At 50.4% G+C, this 9215-nt stretch overlaps 1 protein-coding gene across 3 annotated transcripts in view; it reads left to right on the forward strand.

The window, feature by feature from the left end:
- The window catches only part of Nudcd3 (NudC domain containing 3), a 101424-nt gene extending 97842 nt beyond the window's left edge, over positions 1-3582 (forward strand). For 2 of the 3 annotated variants that reach the window (XM_059275492.1, XM_059275494.1), the window contains exon 6: positions 1129-3582. In XM_059275492.1, the coding sequence (XP_059131475.1) occupies positions 1129-1239 (111 nt within the window). In that variant the 3' untranslated portion in view covers positions 1240-3582. The remainder of the gene's footprint in view (positions 1-1128) is intronic. The other variant, XM_059275493.1, reaches the window with a different exon arrangement.
- The last annotated feature ends 5633 nt before the right edge of the window (positions 3583-9215 follow it).

The raw sequence follows: 9215 nt of genomic DNA on the forward strand, positions 1-9215 counted from the left end.
GTTTGAAACTGTACCGGTCACTTGTCTCATGGGCAAAGATGGAAGTCTGCTGTGCACTAAGTGTCTTTGATGTGCTTGTTGCTACTTCACTTAGGTTTAAAAACAAACAAAACCTCTCCGCAGGAAGCTTGAGTTTTGTTTAACAGTCCGTAGTTCTGAGAATCCAGTGACTGTGCTGACAGTGGCAGTTTCCCACTTTACTTTCAGTCTGTCATCTTTGTGACCTCTGCACCTGTTCTGCGGGGCTGTCTGCAGCAGGCCCTCCACTGGGGGGTAATGTCTAGCCGCGCATCTTGTTAGTCTTTGTGGTTTTTTGTGGTTGGAAGACAGGGGAGAGTGCCCATCCTAGGGCACCTTTGTGGTGGCAGCTGAGGAAGGCAGATGCTCAGAGGAAGGCTAGCCCATCAGCATAGGTACAGGTATTGCCCTCAGGGGCACAGCCTCCCAGCTTGTCCTGGCTGTAACTACACAACTCCAGTCTGCCTCTTACCTTCAAAGGCTAGATAGTTCAACAGAGGCCATAGGCTGGGAGGAGCTGAGTCCATCGGCTCTTACTGTGTCCTCAAAAGGCAGCAGGGTGTTTCTGACTGCCTGTTCCACAGCTGGATGCTTTGATATCTCTCCCCTCCTCTGCAGCATCACGTTTCGGGTCAAACCTATATTGTCTGATAATGCATTTCTCCACGACAAGAACTTCCTTGGGAAAGGGGTGCTAGAACACCTCTGCACACCTCAGTTGTGTCCCTGTGGGCCTGAGGCACCACCCCTTCCTATCTTAATCATCTCCCTGGAGATTACTGTAGGTTCTGTGGCATTTGGATAGACTTAGTGGGAAAGGGACAGAAGATGAACCATACAGAGCAGTTACTGCTTTACTGGAGGCTGAAGCTGGAAGGCTAGAAATTCAGTTTGGGGAGAAGAGTCTTGCAGAGGAATTGGCAGTCCCAGGATGCCGCCCTTGGGCACAAACCACTGCAGGGCCTGCAGTCCTCTGGCCAGTTGGTCCTAGCAGGTAAATCCTCAAGCCCTGAGGAGGCAGGATGGCTCTGTGCCTACAGGCAGTCTGTTCTAGGAGAAAGCATGCAGTGCCTTGTGATCTCCTTTAATCTCTCTATTTTCTGTTTGTAGAAAGTCCATGAGATGCTGAAGAAGGGGTGGGATGCTGAAGGCTCTCCCTTCCGAGGCCAGCGATTCGACCCGGCCATGTTCAACATCTCCCCTGGGGCTGTGCAGTTTTAATGACCAGAAGGAAAGGAAACCCTCATCATTGGGGAGGTGGAGACCTTGCTCCCCTCACTCCCTGCGTGTCAGGGACTCGCTCCTCCTGATCAATCCTCATCTCTTCTTTCCTGATGAGCCAGGCCTTCCCTGCTGACCTCGCACCTTCAGACTGTTGTAGAGAAGGTGCACAGCCAGCTGCTGCCTGGTAGTCTCTATGGCCAGCACTACATGAAGGTGTTTGAAATTAGGGAGGGACATGTCCCAGCAAACTGGGAGCACATGCTCTGTCTCCACAGCAACCAGCCACTGCAGGCAGCATTTCCTTCCTCCCCGTTCTCTCTGCTTGCTGTTGTTTTGACGCTGTTCTGCTTGCTCGTCCTCTGACTGGGGCTAAGGAATGACTAGGCTCTCAGACAAAGCTAAGTTGAAGTGTGGCCAGGCACTTGCATGAGGGCAAAGGGGGCATGGCCTTGGAGCTGCTTCTAGGCTGCTGTGGGACCTCACCTGTTGAGACCTGTGTGTGTGTGTGTGTTCACTCTTGCTCATCTCTTTGTGAATACACTTAGCCAGCCTCAGCTTCATGGGCAGCGCAGCAGAACCTGGGGTCTGTTTGCCTGGTGGAGATGTGGGGAGAAAGTCTGAGGTTCTGGCCTTTGGCCCATCTGTGGCAAGGAGACTGTCTCCTGACTGCAGCTGCCTGGCTTTGGTTCTTGCTGAGGTGAGCCGAGCCTGGCCACCACTACTTACTCCTTACAAGACCTCCGCTTGGTGTGCTGCGGGAAAGCCTGGGCACCTTCAGGAAGAGATCACAGCACGTTAGTAGTCCATCGGCAGATCGTGTCACCCACATTCCCTAAGCAGCCTTGACCTTGAAGGGTGCCTCAGGAAGGAAAACTTATCCACTGGCTTAAAGGCAACTACAATTGAGTCTAAGAAAATGAAGATTCCCGTGGGTTCCACGACTGTTTCACAGAGAAACCCTGTCTCCAAAAAAAAAAAAAAAAAAAAAAAAAAAGATTCCCCTGTGTGGATCACCAGACTGCTCCCTGGAGCTCAGAGCCTCTGTGACTGCAGACCACCTTCAGCCAGGGTGTGAGGACCTGACGAAGGAGCAGGGACCCAGGTGTCCCAACCCTTTACAGGGCCCTGTCTGTGCCTGTTGCTGCCTGGCATCTCCATTTGCCTGGCTTTGTCTTGGTGTGTGTGTACAGGTTTCTGTACTCTGGTAACCATACAGCCATCGAGAATTAACACTCACCGAAGCCAAGGCAGCCTGCCCTCTGGAAAAAGCCCTGTACCAAGTGTAGTTTCTGTATGCTCCGAAGGAGCCACTGGAAGAGCAGGTTGAGGACTTACTTCAAGAAGCTTTCCGTCAACTGTGTAGACAGGACCTGGTTCACAGCAGCCGTTTGAGGGATTTCTGGTTTACGGTTGGCAGCTCTTGTAAAACGTCCGTACTAGGAGTTAATCTGTGGGTCCACATAGGCCACACTTGTGGTCAGGGGAGAGTAGTGGGCCCCAAAGAGCAATTCTGGAGCCTGAGCTTGTGATTGGACATTGGTCACTGAGTTGATGAACTCTCTGAAGAGGTCACCCTTGGGAGAAGAATCTGTCACATTCACAAGATCCCCAGGACACTTGCGCTACTTGTTCCTGAAGTTTCCATCAAGATCCTAGGATTTGCACATGCCTGTTCCATGCAAGCTGTCCTACCTAATGAAGGAAGAAGTCTCATGGTGTGTATGTAGTTCCAGTCTTCTCTGTAATCCTGTTGGCTCTCTCTCGACCCTCATCCTGTGGGTGGTCTTAGAGAAGACTACTGAAGTGGGAGAGCCCTGCATCTTTTTATTTGAGACAATGTTTCATTTCTGTGGCAACTTACCTTCCTTCGGCATGGTTTTATTTTCTGTGTTGCATTTCTCCTTTGTCCTTGCCCTGTTTTCCACAAAGAAGCCGGTGTAGAAAAAGCAGCCTGGGAACAGTGTTAGGTGTAGGCCATAGGGCAGGAACCTGTGCTCTGAGGGATCCCTGTGGCATGTATAGTGCATGGTGTGGTGGTGGCTGCTCCATCCACGTCTTCATCACGGTGGGGCTCAGTCCCAGCCAGCCAAGTAGATCGTTCTTTGTCCTAAGGCACTGACTGCCCTCGCTCGCCCAGCCGCTGAAACTGCCATGTTGCCTGTTTTCTCTTTTTAGACATGACAGCCACAATTTGGTCTCTAAATCCCACCCGCTGAGGTCTGAGGAAGGCAGGGTGATCCCACCCCCTTTGTCCAAAGACGCAGGAGAGTTGAGTGTCCGGCGTACAAAGCTGCTCTGGCTCCTTGGTGTTGGTTTGCAATAAAATCTGTATTTAAGCAAGTCTGGGTCTGTCTGTGACATTCACTGCCAAGACACTTTGGAGTGGCCATTATCCTTGACTTCTAGCCATGAGTCCTGAGTTCCTATACATAGTCAACACCAAAACTGAATTCTCTGGGTTATTTCTTATCTGGGCTGTCACTACATATAGAAATTCTGTGGGGCAGTGGTGGTGTACGCCTTTAATCCCAGCACTCGGGGGAGGCAGAGCCAGGTGGATCTCTGTGAGTTCGAGGCCAGCCTGGACTACAGAGGAGATCCAGGACAGGCACCAAAACTACAGAGAGAAACCCTGTCTCGAAAACCAAAAAGAAAAAGAAAAAGAAAAAGAAAAAAAGAAAGAAAGAAAAATTCTATAAGCAATTAATCAGTTGTATTATTTCAGGCAAGTTCTGGGCTTCTGTTGTACCCTAAAGGCCCATTCCAGTCCATCAATGAAGGAAGTCAGGGCAGGGACTCAAGCTGGGCAGGAGCTAATGTAGAGGCCATGGAGGGGGGTGCTGCTTACCGGCTCATTTCTCATGGCTTACTCAGCCTGCTTCCTTATAGAACTCAGGACCATCAACCCAGGGATGGCACCACCCACAATGGGCTGGGTCTTCCCTTATCACTAGTTAAGAAAATGCCCTATGGGCCTGTCTACAGCCAGATTTTGGAGACACTTTTCCAACTGAGATTCTCTCCTCTCAGATAACTATAGCTATGTCAAGTTGACATAAAACAAGCCAGCACTATCCCCTCTCACTGTTTACCAGGCTCCCAAGCCCTTAGAACACAGGCTGTCACCAGTCCATAATCCTGTATCTGACTCAGAATCCTCTCGGATCTCAGACTGTTCTTTCCTGTGCTCTACCCTATTCCAGAAGATCCATCACTGACCCTGCTTACTCTCAATAGGCAGAGCCTGTGGACTTGAAAATTAGCTTCTTAAATGAATGAAGAACACTGGAATGGCCCATCTAATTCCTGGGACCAGAAATAACCTTCCAATAAATAAATAAAGTAAAAAAGACATCTTCATTGATTGGCCCTGAGAGTGCATGAGTGAGCACAGTCAAGCATTTTGTGTGGAAATATGTCCAGGAGGCGTCAGCTGCTGTGCAGAGAACTCACTGGCCAGAACACTGTGCTTGGGGAACAGACCCTCACCCCACCTCAAATCTGCTCCTCTATCGGGCCAGCTGGCAGCCAGCTCAGCCAGGAACTGAATGGCCTGCTTTTATGAGTAGAAAGCATGGAGTTAGTACAGAGCCTGGCCAGTCCCCAGTAAGCTCTCCTGTTTGGTCAGTGGCCTAGTGGCCCTGCTCAGTGGTGCCTCGATGCAAAGCTGGGTACTCACAGAATGAGGACTGGCTGTGGCCAACTGCAGTTGATCTCCCCTACCTGCCTGAAGGTCTGGAGAGTAGATGTCTGAACAGCTTACTGCCCAGGAGCCTTTACCGGGCACCAGAAGACACTGCGCGGATGTGGTCTAGAAGCCTGGGGTGCCTCCTCCCCGTCTTACCTAGTGTTTCTACAGTCACTGCCAGGTGAGAAGAAAAAAAATCCATATTCTTCCTTTTCAGATGCAACTGTTCAAGGTGTTAAAAAGTGCTTTATTTTTGGTTTTCTTTCTCTTTTGTGTTTTGTTTTGTTTTTTGAGACTGGGTCTCACTGTGTAGCCCTGGCTGTCCTGGAACTCACTCTGTAGACCAGGCTGGCCTTGAACTCACAGTGTGATCTGCCTGCTCTGCCTCCTGAGTGCTGGGATCAAAGGTGTGCACCACCACCACCACCACCACCACCACCGCCCGGCTTTTGGTTTTATTTCTTAAGACTGAAAATTGACTTGTCAAATAGACAGAGCCCCAGCATACCTGAGCTCTCAGTGTTGGATCTACTGTCTATCCCTTCACAGTCAAGAGCCCAAGATTCCCTACTACACATACAGAAGACCTCGTGCCAGGGAAAGCAGGCTGCCACCTGCACCCCGTGGCTCCCTGCTGTCCCTGTGGGGAAGCAGGGTGGGGTCGGGGAGCAGAGCCCATCACAGGGCCAGCTCACCGTTGTGGCTGCAGGGATGGTGTGCAGAGTGGGAACGGAGTCATACCCAGCCCAGACTGTGGACATCACTGCAGGGTCAACCTCTGGATCACTGGGTAGACTTCCAGTGGGGAAGTCGCCTTGCCTAACTTCCTCTTGCTTTTCCATATGAGGTTTTGCAAAGAGTTGGACAAGGACTCAGGGACGTCCTTATACAACTCTTCATGCTAGTTACAGGAGCAAGTAACCCCCAAAGTTGTGTGACCTGTGGCTACTTTATCGGTTTCCAGTCACCCTCATCACCTGACATAAGACTGGTTCAGGCAGCTTCTCTCTGGCCCCAGCTGTCGTTTTTCTGAGCTCTCAACAACCTAGACAGGTGCCTCACTGGCTCCCCAACCCTTTGCTGAGGAGAAGGGTCTACCTTTCGGTAGAGGCATTGTATAAGGCCAGGATAGGACAGAGCCACCAGAAGACAGGGCTTCGAGGTGGCCTTTCCCGTAGGCAGAGAAGCTGCTTTGTTGTAGATCCATGGTGGAAGCTTGACTAACAGAACTGGGCTCAGGGCCGTCTTGTGACCCAATGGTGCCAGCATGGCAGTTTGGGAGCCCCTCAGTAGTTATCTGTGGAAACAAATGGCCTTAGATATGGAACTCCAGCTCATAGGACACCGGTCATACATAGTGGCCCTTAGAGACTACAGACCAGACCTTGGCCATTGGAAGGTTCCAGCATCACTGAGTGGCCACCACTCTTTAATCTAAAGGTCAGAGAAGTGATTTTTTTTTTTTTAACTCCAAGGCAACATTTCTAAGCCTGGCTCTGTGCAGAACATGATTGAATTCAAGGTGAGTTAGCTGACTTTGCCAGACCTACTCAGTCCATCAGGCAGAAGGGTCCAATCGAGCAAAAGCCCGGGGTAGGGCTAGAAGGGTGATGGCAGCCTTCATCTGGACAGTATCATCTCACTGCCCTCCCACTGTGGGGAGAGCCAGGTAAAGAAAGACTCAACCCCTCATCAGGAGCATCAAGGAGGCCTTGTCCACTTTGTTCCAGCAGCAGAGCACCTGGGCCACAGGGCCTAACGTGGATACTGCGTCTGCCTGCCTGCCTGCCACTATTTTGCTCTCTGTATGTACCAGCCTCTCCCAGCATAGACCAAAGTTAACCTCACACCTCTGTGCTGAAATTCCCTAGTTCTGTACCTCATTATTCCCCACCCTTAACTCCGTGTGGTACCTGCTTTTTTGAGACCCCACCCCCCAAATCACGTGTTCCCTTATCCTTTAGGGCATAGACTGGCAGCTACTAGCCTCTGGTCTTCCCAACACCTTTGAGAAGTCCAGAGCCAAGCCCAGCCCATCTCCCTGGCTGTCCTTCATGTGTGGTAGTGAGCGTTTTCAGAGGTGGTCCGCTCCAGGATGGCAGGAGTCACCTCAGGCTTTTGTTATCCCCAGAAACTTGAGGAAGCACTAGCCACAACCGAAAGTGATGAAACCCGGAAAATGGACAACCCGGTGTTGTCCCTTGCCGCTTGTCTTCAGGAAGCTACCTGCGGTTGCAGAGACACCTTTATCTCTTGACTGATGGGCTCCTTCCAGCCTGCCCCCAGTGGGTGTGTCTCCATCTTGTTCCCTGGTGCCCTTTGCCCCCTCCATAACTTACGAGCTCTCCTGCCCTTCCAAAGTCCCCTCTTCCGGACCCCCGTGTCCACACTACTAGGACTTGGTTTCCCATGGGCACCTAACATCAACTCTGCCAGCAGACACTGCCCTGCCTGTGTGGCCATTCACAGGGCGGAGGTGGCCACTGCCCTCGGATCTGCTCCTGATTGAACCAGCAGGAGGTTGTTTGAAACATAGACATTGAAGCTTTTAAAAGATAGTTTAGCTGGACCATTTGGTCACTTCCACTCGTAAGGTGGGTCAGATTCCAGTGTGTCTTACAGCGGTTCTGCAAAGGCACTGGTTCTAGGAGCCCACTGGGGAAGAGGAGAATTTGGAGAGAGAGCTGTAGAGACCGCGTGGCGTGGTTGATTGTTTTCTGAAGTAGAAGATTTTGAGCCAGTTTCAAGATGTTTCTCCTGGCCTGAGGATCTAGATGCTCGGTTGGTAAATGTTGCTGCACAAATGTGAGGATGAGTTTGGATTCCCAGAAAAAACGCCAAGTGAGGTGGTGCATGCCCTGATGGTAGAGACAGAGGGTCCCTAGAGCTTGCGGGCCAGCCGGTCTCACCAAGTAGGCAGGCTCCGGGGTCAGTGAGAAAACCTTGCCTAAAAAAATAAGGTGAAAAATAGAGGGAGACACCTGGTGATTGCAGACAGACAGTTGACACAAGAAACCTGTCTAATAAAACACATCACACCCTACAGAATTAAAAAGTCATTTGGACGCTGGGCTGTGGTGGTGGTGCACGCCTTTAATCCGGGCACTTGGGAGGCAGAAGCAGGTTTGAGGCCAACCTGGTTTACAGTGAGTTCTAGGACAGCCAGGGCTACACAGAAACAATATCTCAAAAAACAAAAGTCATTTGCACTATCCGGACCCCCACCCGGCAGCTTTCAGCCACTCATATTTCTAAGTAGGCCCCTTAGTTTCACATACACTATCCATAGCTTCTCGCTCTTTACCCTATAGTCTCATATATGTATATATATATATACACTATTCCCTGCCTTCCCCTGTTACACCCTAGAGTCTTGTGACCTTACTGTGGGTCTTGGAACTTAGTCCTTCTGAGGTCTGTAGCAGGTTGCAGAGGAACATGCTGTCCTTTAGAAACCAAGGTTTGAGGCTGTGTATAAAATGGAAATGTATGGGCCCTTGTTCAAAATGATCAAGAATTTAACGTTTGCTAGAGCAGTGGTTTCACCGCACAGGGTCTGGTGGCCACCACTGGGAGCCTCTTCTGGCTAGACCCTTGTGCTGGGAACAGCCTGCCTTGTGGACTCAGCCCTGATCTTGCTGGTGCTGCCATCCCCATTTCCCAACCTCGGCAGTTTGGAATCTTAGGAACCCCCTGGCAGCCTTGTCTTTGCCCCAAAATGACAACCAGAATTTTCCATGATGGCGTTTTTGCTGCTTAGTTATTTCTTAAAAAATGTATAAGTAGGGGCTGGAGAGATGGCTCAGTGGTTAAGAGCACTGACTGCTCTTCCAGAGGACCTGGATCCAATTTCCAGCACCCACATGGCAGCTAACAACTGTAACTCCAGTTCTAGGGGATCCAACACCCATGGCGAGACACCAATGCACATAAAATAAAAATAAATAAATTTTAAAAAATACGTAAGTTAGTGGCTGCTTGTCCTCACTTCGTTCACCCTTGCCTCTGTGGACTGGCTCTGGCTTTCTGAAGTGAATTATCTCCTACTGGTGAGTATTTGGGTTGGTCTGGATTTCTCTTACTCTTGAGCGAGGCTTGAAGGTGGGGTGGAGCTGTGCCAGAGTCTCCTGCAGGCCCCTTGCATCCTGATGGTCTTTGGTTTTTATCTTTTTTTTTTTTTTTTTCCTTTTTTAGTGGTCTTTTGTGGCTGGTGATAGTTCTGTGCTGGGTGTGGAGTTAAAAGTGCTGTTCATCACCACTTTGTGGTGAAATCAAGCAGGCTTTC

The sequence above is a fragment of the Peromyscus eremicus genome, chromosome 10 (assembly GCF_949786415.1).
Source record: "Peromyscus eremicus chromosome 10, PerEre_H2_v1, whole genome shotgun sequence".
NCBI lineage: Eukaryota > Metazoa > Chordata > Mammalia > Rodentia > Cricetidae > Peromyscus > Peromyscus eremicus.